Source organism: Xenopus laevis, chromosome 4L (genome assembly GCF_017654675.1).
Source record: "Xenopus laevis strain J_2021 chromosome 4L, Xenopus_laevis_v10.1, whole genome shotgun sequence".
Lineage (NCBI taxonomy): Eukaryota > Metazoa > Chordata > Amphibia > Anura > Pipidae > Xenopus > Xenopus laevis.
Window position 1 is genome coordinate 11,481,245 of NC_054377.1, and position 27,589 is coordinate 11,508,833.

Consider the following 27,589-nt stretch of genomic DNA (forward strand, 5'->3'; position numbering starts at 1 on the left):
TTCTGCCCCGTCTGGCCCTAGCCTTAAAGATCATAAGGAGCAAGTTCCAGAAAACCCCAGGTCCTGAGCATTCTGCATAAGAGGTCCAATATCTATAATATGCATTTCTTATTTGACTCTTAAGGTGGCCATACACGGATAGATCCGCTCGTTTGGCGATGTCGCCAAACGAGCGGATCTCCCTCCGATATGCCCACCTTGAGGTGGGCAATATCGGGCTGATCCGATCGTGGGCCCTAGGGCCCAACGATCGGATCCTAGCGTTCGCCAAACGGGCGGTCGGATCGCGGGACCGCATCAACGAACAGATGCGGCCGCGATCCGACGGGATTTTTAATCCCATCCGATCGATATCTGGCCGACTTTCGGCCAGATCTCGATCGGGGAAGCCCGTCGGGGGCCCCCATACACGGGCCAATAAGCTGCCGACACGGTCTGTCGGCAGCTTTTATCGGCCCGTGTATGGCCACCTTTAGGCTAGGGCCAGCCAGTGCAGTAATCAGCCTGATTTTAGCCCCCGACTGCTAGCCAAATCTTGTTTGCTTGCGTCCAGAAGCCTTATGATCCGACGCGCTGTGACAAAACGCATGCGACAAAAATAAGATAAGTGACTGCATTGTCGGATGCAGACGCAGCATGTAGCGTCTGCATCCGACAGTCGTGTTGCGTTGGATCGCGCCGAAAACGTCCGTGTAGTCCTATCCTAAGTAAGAAACCATTTGAGTTCATTTGAGATATAAAAAATACTCTAAAAAATTCGAACCTTTGATAAATAACCCCCTATATGTTGGGGCCAAACACTTACACGGGTGAGATTTGCTTCAAGATGGGCTACGTGGGTACATATAGACTTTCACTGGTCTTCATTCAGAAAATAACCATGGGAAATAACCATCAGCCCAATGAGCATTATATAATAAAACATTATAATAATAATAAATAAAACATTAACATAATTAGCTGTGTTGACAGCACTCAGGCTACAGAATGCAAGTTGTATACGTGACTTTGTACATTCAAATATATTATCTGACCTACATAATAAAGGCCATGCTACTCGGTGGTTCACCTTTGTTGTTATAGAATGGTCAATTCTAAGCAACTTTTCAACTGAACTTCATTTGTTTTGTTTTTATATAGTTTTTGGATTATTTTCCTTCTTCTGCTGATTTTTTCCAGCTTTCAAATGGGGGTCACTGACCTCATCTAAAAAAAAAATGCTCTGTAAGGCTACAAATGTATTGTTATTGCTACTTTTTAGTGCTACATCTATCGAAAGCCAATAATCCATTTCCCTGTAGGCTAAAATGTTATTTTTACTTTTTATTCGTTATCTTTCTATTCGAACCCTCTCCTATTCTTCTCCTAGTCTCTCAATCACTCCATGTAAGGGCAGAGACACGGGGTCAGATTTGGGGAGATTAGTCGCCTGGCGACAAATCTCCTCTTCTTCGGGGCGACTAATCTCCCCGAACTGCTTCCCGCCGGCTAGAATGTAAAACGGCGGCAGGATGGCACTCGGAGCCCTTTGTTTTCCGAAGTCGCCCGAAGTTTCTGAGTGCCATCCTGCCGCTGATTTACATTCTAGCCGGCGGGAAGGCAGTTCGAGGTGATTTGTCGCCCAGAAGAAGAGGAGATCTGTCGCCGGGCAACTAATCTGCCTGAATCTCCACGTTTTTTTAAAATTATTATTTGCCTTCTTCTTCTGACTCCCACTCCCTTGGTGAGGCCCCGTGCTTTCAAAAGCCAAAAATCTATTGCCCTGTAGGCTAAAATGTTATTGTTATTTTATTGCTTCTCTTTCTATTCAGACCCTCCCTATTCTTCTTCTAGTCTCTCATTCACAGCATTACCTGGTTGCTAGGATCATTTGGATCCTAGCAACTAGACAGCTGCTGAAATTCCGAACTGCAAAGACTCTGAACAAAACGCTAAACAATTAAATACCAGCACATGAGTAATGCAGATGAAGACCAATGGCAAATTGTCTCAAATTGTCACTACATCATACTAAAGGTTAATTTGAAGGTGAACAGCCCATTTAATCCAGCCCTGGGTCAATAACACCACCATAGCACTGAGATCCCTTTAAATGTGATAACCTTATTAAAATGAGTTGATCTAAATAAACACATATGGTAGAAATGCCCAGTCTGTGGCTTCCTACTACTCCCAGCATGCTTAGCCAGCGGAATAATAAACAGCATAGTTATACAGTAGCAGGAGATATATTTCTGACTCATCTCAGGCTACAAATGAGTGAGCCAAGGGTGCAGCCAATAACTTGTCTAATGTTAATTAGAAGCAACTCCCTGCAGCAACGCTGTACCCCTATTACTACACACCTACAGCAGATAAACTGGATCACAAGTCTGTGTATAAGTAAAGGAGGAAAACAATTATAATAATAATTAAAAGGGTGGTTCTCCTTTTGGTTTGTCATTGAATGGCTAATTCTAAGAAACTTTTCAATCGGTCTTAATTTTTTCTTTTCTATAGTTGTTTTATTATTTGCCTTTTTCTTCTGACTCATTCCTGCTTTCAAATGGGGGTCACTGACCCCACCACAAATGCTCTGTAAGGCTACACGTTTATTGTTATTGCTGCTTTTTAAGACTCCTCTTTGTATTCAGGCCTCTCCTATTCATATTCCAGTCTCTTATTTAAATCAGCGCGTAGTTGCTAGGGGAATATGGACCCTAGCAACCAGATGGCTGAAATTGCAAACTGGAGAGCTGCTGAATAAAAAGCTAAATAACTCAAAAACCACAAATAATAAAAAATGAAAACCAATTGCAAATTGTCTCAGAATATCACTCACTAACAGTTAATTTAAAGGTAAACAACTCTTTTGACTGAAGGAAAACACATGTAATGAGCAGGGAATAGTAGTAAGTGGGGCAGATGAGATGATAATTAAGGGTACGGGGAGCCAGGCTTTTTTTTACAATTCTTGAAACAGTTTAGTATAATATACTCTCATGTTTATTCTGCACAATCGTATTTATTAATATAATAAATATAATGAGCCCTGGCACTTTTGGACACTTTAACCCAAACATGAGGGGTTATTTATTAACATCCGAATGCCAAAAACATAAAAAATTTTTGTTTTGTTTACTATAAAATTCGAATTTTAAATGAAAAACTAAAATTTTTCAGAATTTATTAAACCCAGAGGATGTTAAAAGTCGAAATTAAAAAGCACTCCAACTCTGAGTTTGTGTTGAAGTCAATGGGAAAAGTCCCAAAGATATCCTGATCCGCACTGGGTTGTGTACAATAATCCGAAGATTTTGTGGTTTTCGGTCAAAAAAAAGTTTTCAGATGTCAAATCTGAAAAATTTGTATGATTAGTTTTTTTTTTACTATTTTATCTAGTTTTTTTTTCCCAGCGCAGGAAATTTTCGGAAAAATTTATTGATAAATAAGGGGAAAATTTGGTCTGTTTTACAGAAAATGATCAAAAATGTTCAGATTTCGATAGATTAAATATTGGGCGGATTTATCCCTATGTCCCTGAGCAAGAAGAAAACACAAGGAATGTTATTTTCATTGGCATATAACATGTAAGCATTATTAAAAAAAATAATTTACTCAGAGTGATTTTCTAAACACTTTTTTAATATTTATTTATTTTTTTAAGTTTCAGAGCTGTATCAATTTTTATACAATGAACTTTGTAACAACAGCGCCACCCGCTGGTCAGTTCCCATAACTCTCTAGAGTCAACATCAGAACAATTATCTGTTTTCCTCTCCCTGTATGAACAGGAACTGAACAGCAGGTGGCGCTGTTGTTACAAGATTCATTATATTAGCGGTTAATACACAGTTTTTAAAACGGAAAAAAAAAAATCTAAATTGCAAACGTGCTTAGAAAAGTACCCCAAGCAATTAAATATTCATTATTTACATTGCATTTAAATTGCTTTCTTACACCTTATCTCTCTGCAGCCTAGCCTCCTGACTACATCTTCAGGGGTTCCTATTGGAGACAAGAAAAATTCCCTGACCGTGGGAATTCGTGGGCCGCTTTTAATTCAGGATTCCGTCTTTACAGAAGAAATTGCCCATTTCAACAGGGAGCGGATTCCCGAGAGGGTTGTGCATGCCAGAGGTGCAGGTAGGATGCCGTGGGGTTTAGATTGCAAGCTTTTTAGGACAGGGTATGACGGTCACTGCAGAGCCCTGATTGGAAGGAAAGAAACACCAGTTAAATGGATCTCAGCATAAGGTAACCAACCACAGCCAAACAATGGAGGGGCAACAGCCAAAAGATGGAGGGCTAGAGCTGGAGGGTTCCAGGCAGAACTACCCCAAGGTGTATTTTTTTAAAGGGGTGGTTCACCTATAAATTTATTTTTAGTATGTTATAGAATGGCCAATTCTAAGCAACTTTTCAATTGGTCTTCATTTTTTTGTATATTTTGAAATATTTGACTCTTTTCCACTTTTAAAAGGGGGTCACTGACCCCATCTAAAAAACAAATGCTCCGTAAAGCTACACATTTATTGTTACTTTTTATTACTCATCTTTCTCTCCAGACCTCTGATATTCCAGTCTCTTATTCAAATCAGTGCAAAGTTGCTATTTATCAAGCCCCCTCACTATTTACTAGGGATGCACTGAATCCAGTATTCGGTTGGGGATTCGTCCAGGATTTGACCTTTTTCAGCAGGATTCGGATTTGGCCGAATCCTTCTACCCGGCCGAACCAAATCCTAATTTGCATATGCAAATTAGGGGCAGGGAGGGAAATCACATGACACAAGGAAGTAAAAACTGTTTTCCCCTCCCCACCCCTAATTTGCATATGCAATTCGGTTCGATTTGGTTCGGTATTCGGCCGAATCTTTCGCAAAGGATTTGGGGTTTTTGGCTGAATCCAAAATAGTGGATTGGGTGAATCCCTACTATTTATTGAGCCTCTGGGTCCTTATCTTGAATCTCCGGGACCTTTCGTTTGCTTATACTCAAGAGATACCATAGAGCTGTATTTGCTTAGGGATTCCCTTGTACTAAGCACAATGCATCATGGGCATTTTAGGGTATTTCAGTGCCAATTCCCAACTATCACGTTTTCTGTGGGACTGTCCCGATTTTGACAGCTCAGCCGGCAGTCCTGGGTTTCTTAATGAAACGTCCCGACTTTCTCTTTGGAAAACTTGAAACTCAATTAAAATAAGAGGCTTTTTTGGCAGAAAGCCCAGAACAGTCAGCAGCCGCCCTTAAATACTTTTGTAACAATTTAAGAAAAAAAAATATATATATATATACCATTGTAACTATTTAAGATAAGCAGGTCTCTTGTGAGAACTGAGGCTGAGAATTCACTTTCATTAGCAAAACTGTTATAACTCATAGAACATGGCACTAAAACTCCCAGAAATGTGTTCAGACTTTCATAACCTGCCAAATTTTGTAAAATGGACATGGTAATCAGGGGGTGTGGGCGTGACCAAAAATGCACGTTTTGTCCGTCTTCGATTTTTCAAATGTTGGGAGCTATGCAGTTCCTCCAATCAATGGGTATTTTGTCTCTTACAGGAGCCTTTGGCTACTTTGAAGTGACCAATGACATTACACAGTACTGCAAAGCCAAAGTCTTCTCTCATGTCGGCAAAAGGACCCCAATCGCTGTGCGATTCTCCACTACAAGTAAGTGACCCGGATAATGAGACAGTGGGGGTCATTTATCAACACTGGGCAAATTTACCCACGGGCAGTAACCCATGGCAACCAATCAGATTGCTGCATTCATTGTTCTACTTACAGATGGCTTTAAAACGCTAATCACTGATTGGTTGCTATAGGTAACTGCCCATGGGCAAATTTGCCCAGTGTTGATTAATGAGCCCCAGTATGTGTATCTGGGTGTATGGGGGGGGTGGAACTTATTGGAGTAGGTACAGGTATACAATAGAACCCCCATTTTACATCCCCTGATTTTAGCTTTTCCCTTATTTGTTTTCTGGTCCCACCTATATATTATGCATAATACATTTCCCTGATTTTACATTTTCCTGGATTTTACACCATTTTTTTATGGTCCCCTGAAAAACATAAATGAATGGACACCCCCAAGAGTCCCTCCATGATGTAACTCTAATAATAGATTAAAGGGGCGGTTCACCTTTAAGTTATCGTTTGGTATGTTATAGAATAGCCAATTCTAAGCAACTTTTCCATTGGTTTTAATTTGTCCTTTTTTTATAGTTTATTTAAGTATTTTCTGACTCTTTCCAGCTTTCAGATGGGGGTCAGCGACCCCATGTAATAAAACAAATGTTCTGTAAGACTACTTTTTATTGCTCATCTTTCTATTCAGGCCTCTCCTATTCATATTGCAGTCTCTTATTCCTATCAATGTATGGTTGCTAGGGGAATAGAGACCCAGACTACTGAAATTGCAAACTGGGGACCTGCGACATGCCAACCCTAAAATCTCGCCTTCCCTAGGCCCAGGCCTTTTTTATGGCCTTCCCACAAATCCAAGCCTGTTGATATTAATCATGTAAGTAATAATGATGTGTAAAGGGGATATTGAGCTGTCTTTTTAGGAAAGTAATGATAAGAGGCCATTGTACCCTGTTTAGTGTTGTGGCATCAAAGGGGGTCGTACATGGGCATCCTTTTAGACACACCACAACTTGCACATCAATGGGAGGGACAGAGGGTGCAGAACACAGGAAGGCCCTGTACTTACTACCTACATATGGCAGGTGTAAAGTGCACCCACACAGGGTCAAACTGGCTGATCTACCTGGGGGGAGGGCAGGCAGCGGCCGCCCCTGTAGGGGGGTTTGGGGGAGCGACAGGGGCCCCTTAGGGTTTGAGGGGGCCCCTGGAGCAGCAGCTCTAGTATGCCCTACACCCACCAGTCCGACCCTGCACCCACAGTATTGTGCTCTGCACCTTGTGCCAGATTTTGGCTCTGCCGTTTCCCTCCGAGAAGCCACACTACCAATCTCTGGGAACTGGTAAATCCAGCCAAGGATGTTTTTGAGTATTCTACATTTTGGGAATATTTTATGTCACCACTAGATGGTGATCTTTCCTATTTGATATTTTAAGCAAAAAAAATATATGTTCAGAGTCAGACTACATTCGTTACCAGTCCATCCACTACCTGAAGGGATTTAGACTAGGAACACTTATCATCATCATCATTGTTTTTCTTTATTTAGATAGATATATATATATATATCTATATATATCTATATATCTATATATCTATATATCTATATCTATATATATCTATATATCTATATATATCTATATATCTATATATATCTATATATCTATATATCTATATATATATCTATATATATATCTATATATATCTATCTATATCTATATATATCTATATCTCTATCTATCTATCTATCTATATAAATATATCTATATATATATAAATATATATATATATATATATATATATATATATATATATATATATATATATATATATATAGTGATGATATATTCCACAGCACCTTAAAGGGATTAAATATCATTCACATCATTTTAGATGTTCTGCAGCATCATGGGCCCAGTGGCTACTGGGAGGAACCAGAAATGTAAAAGGGCCAATGAGGGAGCTGAATTATATAGTGAATAAAGTACCCCTATTGTAAAATATAAAATATAAGGATATCATGTCACCGAGGAGTTCCATAACTATATAACATGAACAAGGTATATATATAGTGAATAAAGTACCCCCTCTTGTAAAATATAAGGATATTATAAGTTACCGAGGAGTTTCATGACCATATAAAAACACGAGGCCGAAGGCCGAGTGCTTTTATACAGGTCATGGAACTCCGAGGTAACTTCTAATATCCTCATATTTTACAACTGGGGGTACTTTATTTATTATAATACACAAGTTTCAGTGAGTCATGTGACAGAAATGACATCAGAACTCACCGTTTATAACTGATGACATCAGAACTCACCGTTTATAAAGATATCATTTACAGGATATTCATGGCTTTTGTGTATTATATATATATATATTGAATAAATTACCCCCTGTTGTAAAATATAAGGATATTAGAAGTTACCGAGGAGTTCCATGACCATATAAAAGCATGAGGCTGAGTGTTTTTATACAGGTCACTGAACTCCAAGGTGACTTCTAATATCTTTATATTTTCCAACAAGGGTTACTTTATTTATTATAATAGTTTTAGTGAGTCATGTGACAAAAATGACATCACTACTCACCATTTATAACTGATGACATCACTAGTCACAGTTTATAAGGATATATTTTACAAAATATGTATGGCTTTTGTATATTATATAGTGAATAAAGTACCCCCTCTTGTAAAATATAAGGATATTACAAGTTACAGAGGAGTTTCATGACCTGTATAAAAACACGAGGCTGAAGGCAGAGTGTTTTTATACAGGTCATGGAACTCCGAGGTAACTTCTAATATCCTCATATTTTGCAACAGGGGTACTTTATTTATTATAATACACAAGTTTTAGTGAGTCATGTGATAGAAATGACATCAGAACTCACCGTTTATAAGGATATAATTTACAAGATATTTATGGCTTTTGTGTATTATATTTATATATTGAAACAGCTCACCATTTACAAGATCTGGGGCCCATAAATAGCCCAGCAATTATCGTGTCCCCCGATATTTCAAGCTTTTAAAGGGCCATATCCATAATTTTGTTTTAACACTTTTGAATCAAGTCGCTGGTCTCCGCGTGGGGGTAACAAGGAGTATTTGTGTTTCTCGGCAGCTGGAGAGTTGGGCAGCAATGACACTGTGAGAGAACCCCGTGGCTTTGCAATTAAATTTTATACAGAGGAAGGGAATTGGGACTTGGTAGGGAACCACACACCCGTGTTCTTCATCAGGGATCCCATCTTGGTAAGTGTTATTCTGTTCTGCATCGCCTCCGACTTGTGGTTATGTTTAGGGTGCTATTTATTTGTTGCTCAATGATTTATATCAAGTAGGACTAAGACTGCAGATGTTGGAATATTTTACACCTCACTTGGTCTCTTGCAGTTCCCATCACTTTCCCATGCTCAGAAGAAGAATCCTCAGACGCATTTGAAAGATCCCAACATGTTCTGGGACTTTGTCAGCCTGTGCCCTCAGTCCCTGCACAAGGTAACTTCTCTTATAGATAAACCAGTACAGGGGTTGTTCAATTAACTTTTAGTATGATGTAGAGAGGGATATTCTGAGACAATTTGCAATTGGTTTTCATTTTTTATTATTGGTGGTTTTTGAGTTATTTAGATTTTTATTCAGCAGCTCTCCAGTTTGTAATTTCAGCAAATCTGGTTGCTAAACCTACATTGATTTGAATAAGAGACTGGAATATGAATAGGAGAGGCCTGAATAGAAAGAGAAGTAATAAAAAGTAACAATAACAGTGACCCCATTTGAAAGCTGGAAAGGGTCTGAAGAAAAGGCAAATAATTAAAAAACCATAAAAACAAATAATGAAGACCAATTGAAAAGTAACTATTCTAAAACATACTAAAAGTTAACTTAAAGGCGAACCAATCTTTTAAATAGTGCCAACAATAGGTTTTATAGGGCCACAGAAGAAATAAGAAGAGTTGGGGTCAACTAGGGCCTGAGACCACTGGGAGGTCCTCTGGTTCAGGTATAGGACCTGTTATCCAGAATGCTTGGGACCTGGGGTTTTCCGGATAACGGATCTTTCCGTTATTTGGATCTTCATACTTTAAAGGGGACGTAAAGTCTAAAATAGAATAAGGCTAGAAATGCTGTATTTTGTATACTAAACATAAATATGAACTTACTGCACCACAAGCCTAATCAAACAAATGATTTATGCTTTCAAAGTTGGCCACAGGGGGTCACCATCTTGTAACTTTGTTATACATCTTTGCAAGACCAAGACTGTGCACATGCTCAGTGTGGTCGGGCTGCTTAGGGATCGTCATAAATGAGCAAAACAGCACAAGTCAAATAATATCTGCCAGAAGCCGATACAGCAAGACTGATTAATAATCAGAATATACAGACTGGGTCCTGTGTTGTCATTATAGTTTTTGTATTTTTTAATACAAACTTTCTCCAACTCTGCAGAACCAGTGGCTGCAGCAAAATAATCCTCCCAATAGAATCCCTGTTTATCTGTTTAAATCTGGCTCCATGATCTTTGTCCCTGCAGCTGGAGTTGGAAACAGTAAAGGGGATGTAAAGGCAAAATAAAATCCAATACAAATCTCTACACAGTCGCCGACTGCTCTATAGGGAAACAAACAAAGCTGCTTGAGTTCTGCATGGCTGGGAAGTAAGGCGGGGGCTCCCCCTGCTGTTCATAAGTATGATTGTTTCCCTGCAGAGCAGTTAGGGACCGTCTGACAATTCCTATCCACAGCAGGAAATGAAGGGAGAATTTCACTGCATACAGTCAGGTTTCTTATAAAAATGGTACACATTTTTTAATTAAAGTATATTGGAGATAAGTTTCTTTTTCATTAAAGAAAGTGAAAAACATGTAAACATTAAATAAACCCAAAAGACTGGTATTGACTCCAATAAGGATTAATTATATCTTTGTTGGGACCAAGTACAAGCTACTGTTTTATTAATACAGAGAAAAAGGAAACCATTTTTAAAAAGTTGGATTATTTCAATGAAGCGGAGTCTATGGGAGACGGCCTTTTTGTAATTCGGAGCTTTCTGGATAACGGATCCCATACCTGTACTTTGATAGACCAGTTCACCCCTAATCTTCAACTACTTTAAATGATGGGGTATTAAAATTTACAAATGGTGGCACTCTGCGGTTATTTCTTTTCATCACATTTAAAAGTCGAGGGGTTTCCATGATTTCTGATAATAGACAAGTTACAGGATGTTACCAAGTTGTAAGGAGGCTTTTGGAAATTATAATGTTATTTTTTTTTACATGGATTTAAACAATAACTATTTGCAACCAATGCAGATCACTCATCTGTTCACCGACCGGGGGATACCTGATGGATATCGCCACATGCACGGATTTGGGAACCATGTTTTCAAGATGGTGAACGCACAAGCAAAGCCCCTCTATTGCAAATTCCACTACAAGGTTTGACTTTTCTTCTTATTTCGGATAATATGCGCTTGAGCCAATGACAGACCAGTGCAGTTTATTATACCCATTTCCGAAACGCATGAAGCTGAAATCCTTGGACAAATGTTTAGGCTTACCACTTTCAACGTTGGGTCCGGGTGCTCGTGCCCCAAACCTTCAGCAAAGGGGAGTCAATCATGGAAAATTGTAATTGTAGGCCGGCACCAATCCGGAATACCACAGAGTAGAATCCAGGAGCCCAATGTTTAAAGGGGAAGTAAAGTCTAAAATAGAATAAGGCTAGAAATGCTGTATTTTGTATACTAAACATAAACATGAACTTACTGCACCGCAAGTCTAATCAAACAACTGATTTATATTTTCAAAGTTGGCCACAGGGGGTCACCATCTTGTAACTTTGTTATACATCTTTGCAAGACCAAGACTGTGCACATGCTCAGTGTGGTCTGGGCTGCTTAGGGATCGTCATAAATGATCAAAACAGCACAAGTCAAATATCTGCCAGAAGCCAATACAACAAGACTGATTAATAATGAGAATATACAGACTGCACTGGGTCCTGTGTTGTCATGTAATCTAATGTGGATTTTATAGTTTTTGTATTGTTTAATACAAACTTTCTCCAACTCTGCAGAACCAGTGGCTGCAGCAAAATAATCCTCCAAATAGAATCCCAGTTTATATGTTTCAATCTGGCTCCATGATCTTTGTCCCTGCAGCTGAAGTTGGAAACAGTAAAGGGGATGTAAAGACAAAATAAAATCCAATACAAATCTCTACACAGTCGCCGACTGCTCTACAGGGAAACAAACAAAGCTGCTTGAGTTCTGCATGGCTGGGAAGTAAGGCGGGGGCTCCCCCTGCTGTTCATAAGTATGATTGTTTCCCTGCAGAGCAGTTAGGGACCGTCTGACAATTCCTATCCACAGCAGTAAATGAAGGGACAATTTCACTGCCTACAGTCAGGTTTCTTATAAAAACTAAACACATTTTTTAATTAAAGTATATTGGAGATAGGGTTCTTTTTCATTAAAGAAAGTAAATATTGGATTTTATTTTATTTTTTTGCCTTTACATGCCCTTTAAATGGTCCAAAAAAATATTTTACATTATGTAGAAAAAGTAAAAGCCTTATGCGTTTTGTGTTGTCAAGAGAAACTTAATTGTAGGCTCAAGCCTATGATGTAAAAAAATAAAGCATAATGTAAAATACATTTTTGTACTATTTAAACATCGGGCTCCTGGATTTTAAAAATGACATCACTAAGCTTATAACTGATGACATCACTAAGCACTGTTTACGAGGATATCATTTACAGGATACTCATGGCTCTTGTGTATTATATAAGAGGCTTCTTAATGCATTTATACATATTTATTCCATCCCTATAGACCGACCAGGGCATAAAGAACCTAACCAGAGAGGAGGCCAAAGTTGTAGCCGGCAAAGACCCGGACTATTCATTGCGAGATCTCTTTGAGGCTATAAAGAAAGGAGACTATCCCTCGTGGACGCTCTCCATCCAAGTCATGACTTTTGAGCAGGCTGAAAAAATGTCATTTAACCCTTTCGACATTACAAAGGTAAGAAAGGTTCCTTTTTATATAGTGAACTCATTGCACGAGGCTAAAGTGTCAGCTTGTCAATAGCAGCAATGATCCAGGACTTCAAACTTGTCACAGGGGGTCACCATCTTGGAAAGTGTCTGTGACACTCACATGCTCAGTGGGCTCTGATTGGCTGTTGAGAAGCTAAGCTTAGGGCTCGTCACTAATTATCCAGCAGAAAATGGGCTTCCCCTGTAATATAAGCTGATGCTACAGGTTTGCTGATTATTAAATTCTGATGCTAATTGCACTGGTTTCTGTACTGCCATGTAGTAATTATGTGTATTAATTACTAATCAGGCTTATATTGTGACATTTCTATTCTATGTGTACTGTATATTGTGAGTGGGTCCCTAAGCTCAGTAAGTGACAGCAGCACAGAGCATGTGCAGTGAATCAGCAGAAAAGAAGATGGGGAGCTACTGGGGCATCTTTGGAGACACAGATCTTTACTGCTAAAGGGCTGTGGTTGCCTTGGGCTGGTACAGAAGCACAAAACAATATACAACATTTCTACCTACTTCTTTAGTTTAACTTTCCTTGTCCTTTAAGAAAGACTGTGCTACAATAGGAGGATTGTTAATAACAATTATTTGTTTGGCTTGCTTGAACGATTTGAGAAATAGCAATAACTGCTGGATATAACTTTCTCCTCTTCTGCTCTTTTCAGGTCTGGTACCAAAGTGAATTCCCTCTGATTCCAGTCGGGAAGCTGGTTTTAAATAAGAACCCGACAAATTATTTTGCTCAAGTGGAACAGATTGCGTTTGAACCCAAAAACCTTGTCCCGGGGATTGAGCCAAGTCCTGACAAAATACTGCACGTAGGTTGCTAAAATGAATGCGATGCTCTTGTATCTGTAGAAAAGGGATGATACAGGTATGGGATCCCTTATCCAGAAACCCATTATCCAGAAAGCTCCAATTTTAGACTCCATTTTATCCAAATAATCAGAATTTTTTACTTTTTCTGTGTAATAATAAAACAGTAGCTTGTACTCGATCCCAACTAAGATATAATTAATCCTTATTGGAGGCAAAAACAGCCTATTGGGTTTATTTAGGGGCAAATTTACTTAGGGTCGAATATCGAGGGTTAATTAACCCTCGATATTAGACTGTCGAATATCAAAGTCGAAGGATTTAGCGTTATTCGTTCGATCGAACGAGCGAAGGAAAAAACTTTGGATCGAACGCTCGAAGGAAAACAACTTTAGATCGAACTATTAAATCCTTCAAATCGTTCAATTCGAAGGATTTTAATCCATCGATCTAACGATTTTTCTTCAACCAAAAAATACTTAGAAAGCTGGACTTCGGTAGCTGGCGAACTAGGGGGTCGAAGTTTTTTCTTAAAGAGACAGTACTTCGACTCTGAATGGTCGAAAAGTCAAACGATTTTTAGTTCGAATCGAAGGTCGAAGGTCGAAGTAGCCCATTCGATGGTCGAAGTAGCCAAAAAAACTATTTGAAATTCGAAGTTTTTTTCCTCTATCCCTTCACTTGAGCTAAGTAAATGGGCCCCTAAATGTTTATATGATTTTCTTGTAGACTTATGGTATTAAATTACAGAAACTCCAGTTCCCAAGCATTCTGGATAACAGGTCCCATGCCTGTAAAATATTATAAATTAAAGCAAAGCTTTCATTCTCTGTGGCAGCAAATTTGTAATTCCTTTTCTTTGCAACACCTCAGTTATACCCTCGTCCTGTCTATTTAAGTTGCCCAGCTCCCAGGACCTGCCCCATGCCCACCCAGTGACCTCATTCATTCCATTATGTCATCACATCACCCTGTTACATCATCGTCCTGCCCCCCCCAGTAATATTTGCTGGTAAAGGAGGCAACCCTACCTCAGACAAGTGGGATGACAAAGGGTGGTTCACCTTTAAGTCAACATTTAGGGGGTTATTTACTAAAACTCAAATTTATCTCATATTTTATTAGAAAAAACAACAACCAAACTCCCATGCCCGATGTCAGCTTATTTATTAATAAATGAACTAGATTCACGTAAAAACGAGCGAAAACCTGAATCGATCAATTTTTTTAGAGTTTTTCCCGAACTGCTCATATTTCTTTCGTGTTTTTGCCTGAAAACCCCATGAAGACCCCCAATAACTTCAATTTGAGATAGGTGCCTCTCCTGTCGATTTATACAGGACCATATACAGGTTTGAGATGGTGGATTTTGTGATTCAGGCTTTTTGCTGCAGTAGTAATAAATAGCAAAAAATTCGGGGGGTTTTCCACTAAAAATGTGAGTTTTCTAGTTTCCTTTTGGGCTTTAATAAGCAGCCACCATCGTATGTTATAGAATGGCTAGATCTAAGCCACTATTCAATTGGTCTTCATTTTTCTTTTTCCATCGTTTTCAAATTGGGGTCACTGACCCCATTTAAAAAAAAAATGCTCTGTAAGGCTACAAATGTATTGTTACTACTTTTTATTACTCATCTTTCTATTCAGTCCCTCTCCTATTCATATTCCAGTCTCTTATTCAAATCAATGCATGGTTGCTAGGGTTGTAACCCTAGCAACTAGATGGCTGAAATTGCAGACTGGAGAGCTGCTGAATAAAAAGCTAAATAACTCAAAAACCACAACTAATATAAAATGAAAATCGAACGTAAATTGTCTCAGAATATCACTCTCTACATCATACTAACAGTTAATTTAAAGGTGAACGACCCCTTTAATAGTATTAGTACGTAGAACCACCCTAAGAATATTGACCCTGCTTCTGGCATAACATGAGATTGGGAAATTAATCCTGTGTAGTTTCTCTAGACGGAATGTTACAATATTTAATTAGAGATAAGACCCAGGGACATTGCTTTTGCGCTTCTGCAGCCTACTTATGTCACTTTGATTTCAGGGACGTATTTTCGCCTATTCGGACGCTTTGAGATATCGCCTTGGAGTGAATTACGCACAAATCCCTGTCAACCGCCCCCAAGGTGTAAAGGTGGCAAACTATCAGAGAGATGGAGCCATGGCCATAGACAACCAAGGTAATGCAGTGTGAAATACAGATCTCCCATGTTTAACGCTCACAATACAGAGTTTTCCCCAGAATATATATATAGATATATATATATATATATATATATATATATATACAGGTATATAGAAACACTAGCCTGGTGCACTCAGAACACCATGTAACTGCCTAGGTGCTGGTACAAAAAAACATTAGTACCAAAGCAACAAAAAAGACTGCACTCGTAGGTCTTGCATAAGTGAAAAAGAAAATGAGTTTGATTCACCGTTTCGGCTCTTACTCGTGAGCCGTCCTCAAGGCCTTTAGGACGGCTCATGAGTAAGAGCCGAAAAAGTTCAATAAAACACATTTTCTTTTTCACCTATACAAGACCTATGAGTGCAGTCTTTTTTGTCGCGGTCTTTTTTGTTGCTTATATATATATATAAAAATAAGGAATGCGCCAAATCCACTATTTGGGAATAGAGCCGAAATAGGGACGGAAGAGGAAAAAAAAATAATTGTTTATTTCCTTGATTTCTGACAAAAATCAAGTGATTCCCCTTCCTGATCCTAATTTACATTTGCAAATTAGGCCAAATCTGAATCCTGCCGAAAAAGACAGAATACCGAAACCAAGTGCATGTCTTATATATATATATATATTTATATATATATATATTTTTTTTTTTTGTTTTTTTTTTCAAAAAACAACCGCACTCGCAGGACTTGAATAGTGGTAAAAAGAAGATTTATTGCTCTATGTTTCAGCCCATTACTCGGCCCCGTCTTCAGGAGTTATGGCCCGAGTAATGGGCTGAAACTTTGAGCAATAAATCTTCTTTTTACCACAATTCAAGTCCTGCGAGTGCGGTTGTTTTTTGGAAAGTATATGTATAACAGAGTTATAACCAGCACCCAGGCAGTTGGGCGCTTATCACTTGTGCACCAAACAAAATTTTTGTGTATGTGTGTATATATATATATATATATATAATACACAAAAGCCATGAATATCTTGTAAATTATATCCTTATAAACGGTGAGTAGTGATGTCATCAGTTATAAACGGTGAGTTCTGATGTCATCAGTTATGGTCATGAAACTCCTCGGTAACTTATAATATCCTTATATTTTACAAGAGGGGGTACTTTATTCACTATATATATATATATACAGTACAGGTATGGGACCTGTTATCCAGAATGCTTGGGACCTGGGGTTTTCCAGATAAGGGATCTTTCTCGAATTTGGATCTTTATGCCTTAAAGGAACAGTTCAGTGTGAAAATAAAAACTGGGTAAATAGATAGGCTGTGCAAAATAAAAAATGTTTCTGATATAGTTAGTTAGCCAAAAATGTAATGTATAAAGGCTGGAGTGACTGGATGTGTAACATAATAGCCAGAACACTACTTCCTGCTTTTCAGCTCTCTAACTCTGAGTTAGTCAGCGACTTGAAGGGGGCCACATGGGACATAACTGTTCAGTGAGTTTGTAATTGACCCTCAGCATTCAGCTCAGATTCAAAAGCAACAGATATGACCCATGTGGCCCCCCTCAAGTCTCTGATTGGTTACTGCCTGGTAACCAGTCAGTGTAAACCAAGAGAGCTGAAAAGCAGGAAGTAGTGTTCTCACTGACATGTTATACATCAAATCACTCCAGCCTTTATACATTACATTTTTGGCTAACTAACTATATCAGAAACATTTTTTATTTTGCACAGCCTATCTATTTACCCAGTTTTTATTTTTACACTGAACTGTTCCTTTAAGTCTAGTAGAAAATCATGTAAACATTAAATAAACCCAATAGGCTGGTTTTGCTTCCAATAAGGATTAATTATATCTTAGTTGGGATCAAGTACAAGCTACTGTTTTATTATTACACAGAAAAAGGGTATTTTTAAAAAATTTGCATTATTTAGTTAAAATGGAGACAATGGGAGACGGCCATTCCATAATTCGGATAATGGGTTTTCAGATAATGGCTGTAGTGTATGCTTCAACCTGTGCACAATTAAACAACATGGCCACAAATTAGTATCTACTTAGATGAACTTGATTTACCCACGACAAGACGCTCACTATTTTATATTCTATGAAGGGAATGCGCCAAGCTACTACCCAAACAGCTTTGGGGGGCCGAAAGACAAGGCTGAGTATAAAGAGCTGGTGTATCATGTCAGTGGGGATGTGGACAAATTCGACGATAAAGAGGCGGATGACACGTTCCAGGTAGTGTATATTTTCTATGCATTTTACTGTTTTTTTTTAGGGGGGTTATTATTTCAGGTTATTTATAATATGTCATTATTAATATACACAAGATCTATGAACATGTTATATTTATAAAATATTAATAATATTTCTTAAATTTTAACACACCCCCTGCTGTAGGTTATGAAAACCTTAGAAGTCACTGCAGGATTTAGTAATCTGTGTAAAAGGTCATTATGCCTTTATATAAACATGGAATTCCTCAGTAACTTCTAATATCCTTATCATTTACAGTAGGGGGTACATTATCCCTTATAATACATGAGTGATACTCAGAGTTCCCTGTATAACTCAGCCTGCAGCCTTGTGCCTTTATATGGTCACAGAACAACCCCTCAGTGACTTCTAATATCCTTATCATTTACAGTAGGGGGTACATTATCCCTTATAATATATGAGTGAAACTCAGAGTTCCCTGTATAACTCAGCCTGCAGCCTTGTGCCTTTATATGGTCACAGAACAACCCCTCAGTGACTTCTAATATCCTTATCATTGACAGTAGGGGGTACATTATCCATTATAATACACAAGTGATACTCAGAGTTCCCTGTATAACTCAGCCTGCAGCCTTGTGCCTTTATATGGTCACATAACCCCTCAGTGACTTCTAATATCCTTATCAATTACAGTAGGGGGTACATTATCCCTTATAATACATGAGTGATACTCAGAGTTCCCTGTATAACTCAGCCTGTAGCCTTGTGCCTTTATATGGTCACAGAACAACCCCTCAGTGATTTCTAATATCCTTATCATTTACAGTAGGGGGTACATTATCCCTTATAATACATGATTGATACTCAGAGTTCCCTGTATAACTCAGCCTGCAGCCTTGTGCCTTTATATGGTCACAGAACCCCTCAGTGATTTCTAATATCCTTATCATTTACAGTAGGGGGTACATTATCCCTTATAATACATGAGTGATACTCAGAGTTCCCTGTATAACTCAGCCTGCAGACTTGTGCCTTTATATGGTCACAGAACCACTCCTTATAATTTACAGACAGTAGGGGGTACGTTATCACGTACACTTTTTTTTTTTACCCATTTCAGAAGGTTATTTAGCTGTGCTGTCCATGAATCTGGAGCATTGTTTTCCCTTCCGTGCTTGATCAGCCTCTGACCTTTAAGATAACGGGAATTGTGTAATTCCAAACAGTTGGTTTATTGTGTAACCGATTCACAAATATTCACAGAACAGTCGACTCACTGTAATTGATTGCGTTGCTGTAAGTTGTATAACAAACAGATGATGTGCCGGAGGGAATCATGGGAGGAGTATAACTCCTACACAAGAGCTTACACTCTACTCTTGCTTTTACTCTTGCAGGTTCGGGAATTCTACCAGAAGACCTTGAACGACAAGGAGCGGCAGGACCTGTGTGAGAACATCGCAAGCAGCCTTATAGGAGCACAGCAGTTCATCCAGGACAGATCTGTGAGAAGCTATTTGTTTAATGGGTCGGGGTGGTTTGCCGACCTCTCATGGGGCGGGGCAAGGCTAATTCTGACGCAGAAACGCCGCTTTCATTTTGAGCGCCCAATTTATGGTAAAGTCGGCACAATTTGGTAACAACATGGCTGTCATGTACCTGCTTCCAACTGTCAACTGCCCTAACATAATGGCACGAGTCCCATACAGGAGGCAATGTCTCCCAAAATTTTACCCTGGGTTCCAATATTTGGAGGCACATTTATCAAGGGTCGAACTTCGAATTCATGTGAGCTTTTTTAAAACTCCCATAAATTTGAAATTCGATCAATCGAATTTATTAATAAAATCACATTTTCTCAACTCAGACTAATTGAATCGACCCAAAAACTCGCATTGAATTTGCGTAGAATTTGAAAAAACTCGATTTGAATTTACAAAAAAAAAACTTGAATGCCAGGATGGATGCAAACATCACCAAATTGATCCCTGGACGTCTCCCATTGACTTATACCGTAATTCGGCAGGTTTTAGGTGGCGAATAGTCGAATTTAAGTTCTTAAAGGGCCAGAGTATGATCTTGAAATTCGAATTTAAACTCAAATCGAGTTTGGATAATTCACAAATCGAATTTGAGAGTTCCGACCCCAAAAAATGTGGACAAGACCCAGTTAAAGCATTCTCTGTGCCCCCATGCATAAGGCCAATGGCTCTAAAAATTTCTTTTAATACAGGTATGTAATCTGTTTTTCGGAACCTGCTCCGAATTATGGAACGGCCATCTCCCCTAGACTACATTTTAAACAAATAAGCCAAATTTTTTAAAATAATTTTGTTTGTCTGTGTAATAATAAAACAGTAGCTTGTACTTGATCCCAACTAAGATATAATTAATCCTTATTAGAAGCAAAACCAGCCTATTGGGTTTAATTAACATCAAAATGATTTTTAGGGATTTTTATGGGCATCCAAATTCCGGTAAGACTGTAGGTCCCAAGCATTCTGGATAACAGGCCCCAAACCTGTATAACCTCGGCTCGTTTAAACAACAATAAATGGCTGCAAAATGAAGGATGCATTGGCGCTATACAAAGGGGGTCATTTATCAAAATCCGAATTTTTTGATTTTTTAAAATAAAAAAGTCAGACCAAACTAGAAACCATGATTTGACCTTATTTATTAATTTAAAAAATAATGATTGAATCGGATCGGGGGAAAACACGACAAAAAACATGCTAAAAACCCGAATCATACGTTTTTTTCTGAGGTTTTTTTCCCAAATTGCTCCATTTTTTTTAACTTTTTCATGAAAAGTCAGAATATTTCGAATGTGTCTGATTTTTTTAAAATAAAGCCAGAGCAAGCTAGAAACCATGATTTCACCTTATTTATTATTTTAAAAAATGATTGAATTGGATCAGGGGAAGACTTTATAAAAGCATGCGAAAACCCGAATCATAACGATTTTTTTGGAGGTTTTCCCTGAATCGTTTGTTTTTTTTCATTAAAAGTCAGAATATTTCGAATGTTTGTCAGAAAAAGCCTGAAATGATCAGATTTTCAAGCTAATTCCTGTACAGACCACAGAAACTTCCAATTAGGATAGGGACCTCTCCCATTGACTTATATACAACCTCAACAGGTCGGAGATGGTGGATTTCGGATTCTGACTTTTTGCATCCTTGGGGTATAATAAATAACGAAAAATTCACGTTTTTATTTCATTAAAAATTCTAATTTATAGTTAAAAAAAACCTAAAATTTTTGAGTTTTTGGCTTTCAGATTTTAATAAATAACCCCCAAAGCGTTGTGTGTCCTTTGCAACAAGCATCCATGCTCCCCTTCAGCCAAATCCATTGCATTACATGGAAGGGAACATTGGAATGTCCATGAGCCTAGACCTTGTGGTAAGCCAGGGTACTCTTCATGGCTTGTCTCCATTAGCAAAAGAGACCCCAATGAGACTCCATAGCAGCAGACCGGCTGAATGTCTCTATATCCTTTTCACCCCATCTTTGCATTTTATAGGTTGGCTTTTTGACCATATGAAACATACCCAGACACACAGAAATGGCTATAACCAAACACAGGGCTGGACTGAATACTTCTCAGCAGTTCTGCACTGTGTATAGTATAATCTTGGGCTTATTAGAAAGAGGGTAGGATGTTGGGTGGATTAAACATGATTGATAATATCTATGGGCGTCCTTTACAAAGTCTTGAGGGATTAAGGTTGTTTGGGTTTAAAGTTGGCCATACTGTAAGGTATCCAACCAATCAGGCCATTGGGCAAATGAATAGATGCAGTAGCTGAAGCCATGTATATGGACACCTTGCTATTGTGACGTTCCTTCAGATCAAGAACATAAATGATGGGAACTGAAGAAATTGAGGAGGAGCTGAGGACAAATCATCCAATAGCCATGGGATATAGATACTAGTTGAGATCATACAGCCAGCATACATGTTCCAAAAGTTCTACCAAACAGATTTGATGAGTACATGTATGGCCAGCTTAAAGCCCAGGTTTGAAAATGTAGTTTGACAATTTAGTTCATGGAGCATCTACAGATGAGGAGGTGAAAAGTGGCCACTCCGTGTATGCTCATATAATAGATTTGGCCCGTGGTCTAATCTGTTGGAGAGCAACTCTAACCAACTTGGTCTGCCTATGGCCTTTAGATTATGGTCCTTAACACAAGGTTAAAGATAGATGAAAACATGATTTTTAATGCTACCCTATAAATAACCCTTCATCCCCAAATGCCACCCTTATTGGTCCCATCCATGCCATTTAGGGGGAGCAGCTCCAGGACCACTAGGCTATATGAACCGAGTGTTCATGGCTAATAAATAATGACCCTAGGGTTTATATTTTGTTCTATTACATGTTTCAGGTAAAGAACTTTGCAGCGATCGATCCTGATTACGGGGCCCGTGTTCAGAAAGAACTGGATAAACTGCGAGCTGCTTCTCTAAAGAAGGTAAAATAGATAGCGCAATGTAAATGTGTCTCCACGGCAGAGCAACTCCGTTCTTTTACCTAAACATAACACATTTGCATGCCTGAAATGAGTAGTATGTGTAGTGCCCTTGCCCCGCATTCATTGTTCCTTCATACGGGTGATCACATTAAGGTCCTCTACTCTGCAGTAGGGTCCAATGGCCAATGAGACTCTACACTTCATACTATTGCCTGAAATAACCAAAAGTGCAAAGAATCAGATCTTTCGCCAACAAATAGAACAGTTGCAGTGGAACAAAAAAAAAGTTTTGGTTGTATAAAAACCAGATGTATTGCCAAACAGAGTCTACTGTAGGCTGCCAGTCCACATAAGGACAAGCAAATAGCCAATCACAGCCCTTATTTTGCACCCCCAAAGGCACCCTTTTCATTCTTGTGTTACTCCCCAACTCTTCATTCTCCCTCTCTCAGCATCTGTTTCTCTTCATTCTGTCTTCATGCAGCAGTTGGGTGTCAGATAAATGATCCAATATATCTTATAGGGGGGCTTCCCTTTCCTAGCAGATGTATTAGAGCTCACTCAAATAACGGATTCCAGTACAAACAAAATCTACCAACATAACTGCCTTTTGCACAAATTCTGCATGTAGAGAGACATGATGTCTGGTGATTTTAGTAGAGTGATTTTAGAATACATTTGCTAGGAAAGGAAGCCCCCCTATAAGATATATTGGATCTAACTGTCAATTATACTAGTACTGACAGGGTCGAACAAGGCCCACCAGGGAGCCTACCCAAGGGACCCCATCTGGGGCCCCACCAGCCACTCCCCCTGCGCGCAGCTTAATTTATCTTTGGTGCAATGGGGGGGAGGGAGAGCAGTTGGGGAGCAACGTCAGAGGGCAGACGGGGATTGGGTCTGTGTCTGTGGGGCCCATGAGGGCTGAGGCCCACCAGGTTTTTTCCCATTGTCCCTCCAGCCGTCTGACCCTGAGTACTGATTTGCCCCTCTGACCTGCAGAGTGCTAATGAATATTATAAGTAGATTGTAAACCCCAGGGCTCTTATTACAACTTCTATAAATCAGTATTGTGTGTAAATTGTATATATACACTTCATATTGTACAACACAGTGATAAGGACCAGTGTGCCCCGTGAATGGGCGCTGTGAGTAATGTCCTTGTTTTTGGACAGAAATGCAAATACGTGACAAATGCTTGTTGAGTAATGTCACTGGCTCTAGGGTGCTATCATTGGGTGCTAAGGGGTGTCACAGGTTCATTAGTGATGAGTAATGATGCAACGCAATGTAAATGGGTGCATAGTGTCCCTGATCAGTTTGTCTTGAGTAATGTTACAGGTCACACAACTATCAGTATAAGAGGCTACTGAATTATGTGACCAGTCAATGAGCCACGTTAATTGGTTAATTAGTGGCTTTTGATAACTGCACTAGTATTGGCTGGGGATCAATATGGGCTGCAGATGCCTTGGGGTTTACTATTAGGTTAACTTTTAGTACGTTATAGAATGGCTAACTCTAAACAACTTTTAAGTTGGTCTTCATTTTTTATAGTTTTTTTTAAGTATTTGCCCTCTTCTTCTGACTCTTTCCAATTTTCAAATAGGGGTCACTGACCCCATCTAAAAAAACAAACGCTCTGTAAGGCTACAAATGTATTGTTATTGCCACTTTTTATTACTCCTCTTTCTATTCAGTAAATTGGACCCTAGCGACCAGATTACCCAAAATTCAAACTGGAGAGCTGCTGAATAAAAAGCTAAATAACTCAAACCCCACAAATAATAAAAAATGAAAACCAATTGCAAATTGTCTCAGAATATCACTCTGTACATCATACTTAGTGGCACATTTACTATTTCAAGGGTTAAAAAACCCTCGAATTCGACCTCGAAGTAAAATCCTTCGAATTCGAAGGGTTTTAGCGCAAATACTTCGATCGAACGATAAAATCCTTCGAATCAAACAATTTGAACAATTTTAAGTGATCGTTCAAAGGATTTTTAGCTTAAAAAAGTGCTGGGGAAGGTCCCCATAGGCTAACATTGCGGCTCGGTAGGTTTAAAGTGGCGAAGTATGAAGTCAAAGTATTTTTTAAAGAGACAGTACTTCGATTATTGAATAGTCGAACGATTTTTACTTCGATCGATCATTCGATCGAATTTGACCAATTCGATGGTCGAAGTACCCAAAAAAATACTTCGAAATTTGAATTTTTTTTCATTCTAATTCTTCACTCGAACTTAGTAAATCTGCCCCATAGGGTCGAATTTCGAAGTGGTAAAACTTCAAAATCCGACCATCGAATTGTAGAAATTCGTTAGTCGAAGGTTTTTTTGTGTGAATTTAGACGTTTACGATCAAATTCAAATAGTTCGATCGAACGTAGAAATAGTTAGAATCTAATGATTAGAACGATTTAATCGATCGAACGATTTTTTAAAAAAAATAAATAAACTTAGACTTCTAAAAACGTAGCCAAATTCTGGCTATTCTTTTTTAGGAGGTCCCCATAGGCTAACATAGCAATTCGGCAGGTTTAAGGTGGCGAAGTATCGAAGTCGAAGTTTTTTAAAGAGACAGTACTTCGATTTTCGAATGGTTGAATATTCAAAGTTTTTTCAATTCAAATCAAATTTTGGCCTATTCGATGGTCGAAGTACCCAAAAATGACTTTGAAGTTTTTGAATTTGAAAATTCACTTCGAATTCACTTCGACCCTTAGTAAATGTGCCCCAAAATGTTGAACAACCCCATTAATTCCATTTCTGTTATAATGAACTTTTTGGCCAAAAGGATGACCAGAAACCCCAGGACAATTATAATTAAAGGGCATGTTAAGCGCATTGCTAAATGTTAGGCACTCATCACTGAAAGAAATCCCTGGATGAATCGTAAGGGGCAAGTTTATTAACAATTAAGATTTCGTGTATCTCCAAATTGAATAGATTATCAAACAAAAATGAGACTTCAAATGCTTCAAATTCAAATAAGTCCATAAAAATCTTGAAAATCCGAATGAAAAACTTTGGACCGCTAAGATCTTGTAAAAGTCAATGGGAGTCGCATTTACAACACTGAAGCTATTTTATTTTTCAATTATTTTTTTGCATTGAAAATGAATGGAACAATGTGAATTTTGTTGCCATCAAGTTTTTTTCTCCCCGTGACTTAAAGTGATATCGTTTTTCCAGTGTTTTTATAAACATGCTAGGAATTGAGGGAGGAAAAAAAAAATCAATCAAGAAATTTTTTGAAAATGAAATTTAGCAAAAACTGGAAATGAATAAATTAGCCAAAACGATTATAGCTGTGTGACAGTGCAGTTCCGCTTTCCAGCCCACGTGATGCAACGTGATTGGATGTTGCTCAGATCTGAATATGCAAATTAGGGATTCAGAGCAAATAGATTTTACTATTTAGGCTAATGCCAATAATAACAAGTATAACTGGTAATAAGTATTTGTTTCTGTCTCTAGGAAGAGCCCAAGAAAACTGAGCCGAAGCCTCTGTTCTACCAGCAGAAAAACTACTGAGAAGAAACTTTGCTCTTGTGATGATCGAAAAAGATTTTTATTTTTATGACACATTGATGCTCCCAGTACAATATTGATGGTATTCCCTAATAAATTGAAAATGATCTTTTCTTGATCAGTATGATTGCTTATTTACACATGAGTTATAAGTGTACAATAACTACATTCTGAAGGTGCGGGACTCACCCCCTAATTACCATGTTAATTTTACATAATTTGGCAGGTTATGAAAGTTTGAACATTTCTGTGGTTTTTATATGTTATTACAGTTTTGCAAATGAAGGTGAATTGCCCTTTAAGCTGTGAGTCTTGAGTTCTTATCTTATCAAACTGTTACAAAAGTATGTCAAGTATCTATTCTGGGCTGTCTGCCAAGCTGTAATTAAGTTAGAAACTTTGTATCTGTTTCTGGCTGTTCAATGCAGCAGATCAAAGAGAAACCCGGGACTTATCAGTACAAATCCGTGACAGCGGGTTGAGCTGCAATAGCGGGACTGTCCGGCTCAAAACGGGACAGTTGGGAGGTATGCAAATACATAACAGGCAGGGCCGCCATCAGAAATCGCAGGGCCCCATACGAAAAAATTTCCTGGCCCCCCTGGGCTGCGCCCACCACAAGCCCCACCTACAGGTCTGCCCTCCCCATCCCACACTTATAAACATTGGTTGCTATGGTTCCAACATGTTAATAAAAAAATATTGGTGGTCAGGGCCCCCCACATTGAAAAAAACATTTGTGGTCAGGGCCCCCCATTAAAAAATATTGGTGGCTAGGACTCCACATGGGGAGCCAGCCCCCCCCCCCACGTTATAAGAAAATTGGTGGCCAGGGCCCCCCTTAAAAGTCCATGTAAAAAAACTTGCCCCCCCCCAGAAGTTTAAAAAAAATGTGGTGCCCAGGGCCCCACCACACAACAGGGACCACAAAGGGTTACCTTTAAGGGGGCCCTGTCATGTTACACTTACTTCATTAGTGGGGCCCACCTGCTGTCAGTGAGCTGCCAACTACAGAAGGGAGGAGGGGAGAACAGGTGGCTGCATCTTCTTCCAGTAACAATATTTTCTTCACTTATTGGTCACAGAATTTCAAGTCCAGGTAAAGCTGCATGGTGATTCGATGAGCTGGAGAAGTTCAAACCTCAGCTAACCGATCCCTGAGCAGCTCAACCGGGACTTAAACTCAGTGACCAATAAGGGGAAGTAATGGACAGAAGAAAGAAAGTGCGACGTGTCTGGGCCCCCCTTACCCTCGGGGCCCCCCTACAACTCCCCCCCTGATGGCTGCCCTGATAACAGGGCACTGCTGGGGTGCATGGGAGTGTAGAGCAGTGGTTAACACATTGTGGGGCTGGCCCCCTAGGGGCAGCAAAAACCTGTGGTACCCTGCGGGTTGTAGTTCCGGGTGCGGGTATAGACGCGGTTCTGCGGGTTGGGCCGCGGGTCTTCTCAATAGAGTTTTTACTCCTTTTTTCTGATCATGTCTACTTCCGGTGATGTCACGTCTGATTTACAATGACAGCACTTCCTGATTCTTGATGGTCAGCGGGTCACGGATAAGGTACTTGTTGGTCGGGTCAGGTAGCGGGTCCAATCAGGTAAGAATATGGGTTGCGGGTCCGGGTTGCGTGTATGGGTTCCAAAAAAATGGACCCGCGCA

At 39.1% G+C, this 27,589-nt stretch overlaps 1 protein-coding gene across 1 annotated transcript in view; it reads left to right on the forward strand.

The window, feature by feature from the left end:
- Positions 1-26,047, forward strand: part of LOC108713455 (catalase) — a 28,290-nt gene extending 2,243 nt beyond the window's left edge. Inside the window, exons 2-13 of the mRNA XM_041589839.1 lie at positions 3,957-4,125; positions 5,551-5,661; positions 8,773-8,903; positions 9,045-9,149; positions 10,969-11,094; positions 12,493-12,684; positions 13,379-13,531; positions 15,586-15,721; positions 17,799-17,929; positions 19,306-19,413; positions 22,307-22,393; positions 25,876-26,047. Coding sequence (XP_041445773.1) covers positions 3,957-4,125; positions 5,551-5,661; positions 8,773-8,903; positions 9,045-9,149; positions 10,969-11,094; positions 12,493-12,684; positions 13,379-13,531; positions 15,586-15,721; positions 17,799-17,929; positions 19,306-19,413; positions 22,307-22,393; positions 25,876-25,932 — 1,506 coding nt within the window. The 3' untranslated portion in view covers positions 25,933-26,047. The remainder of the gene's footprint in view (positions 1-3,956; positions 4,126-5,550; positions 5,662-8,772; positions 8,904-9,044; positions 9,150-10,968; positions 11,095-12,492; positions 12,685-13,378; positions 13,532-15,585; positions 15,722-17,798; positions 17,930-19,305; positions 19,414-22,306; positions 22,394-25,875) is intronic.
- Positions 26,048-27,589: the final 1,542 nt, after the last annotated feature.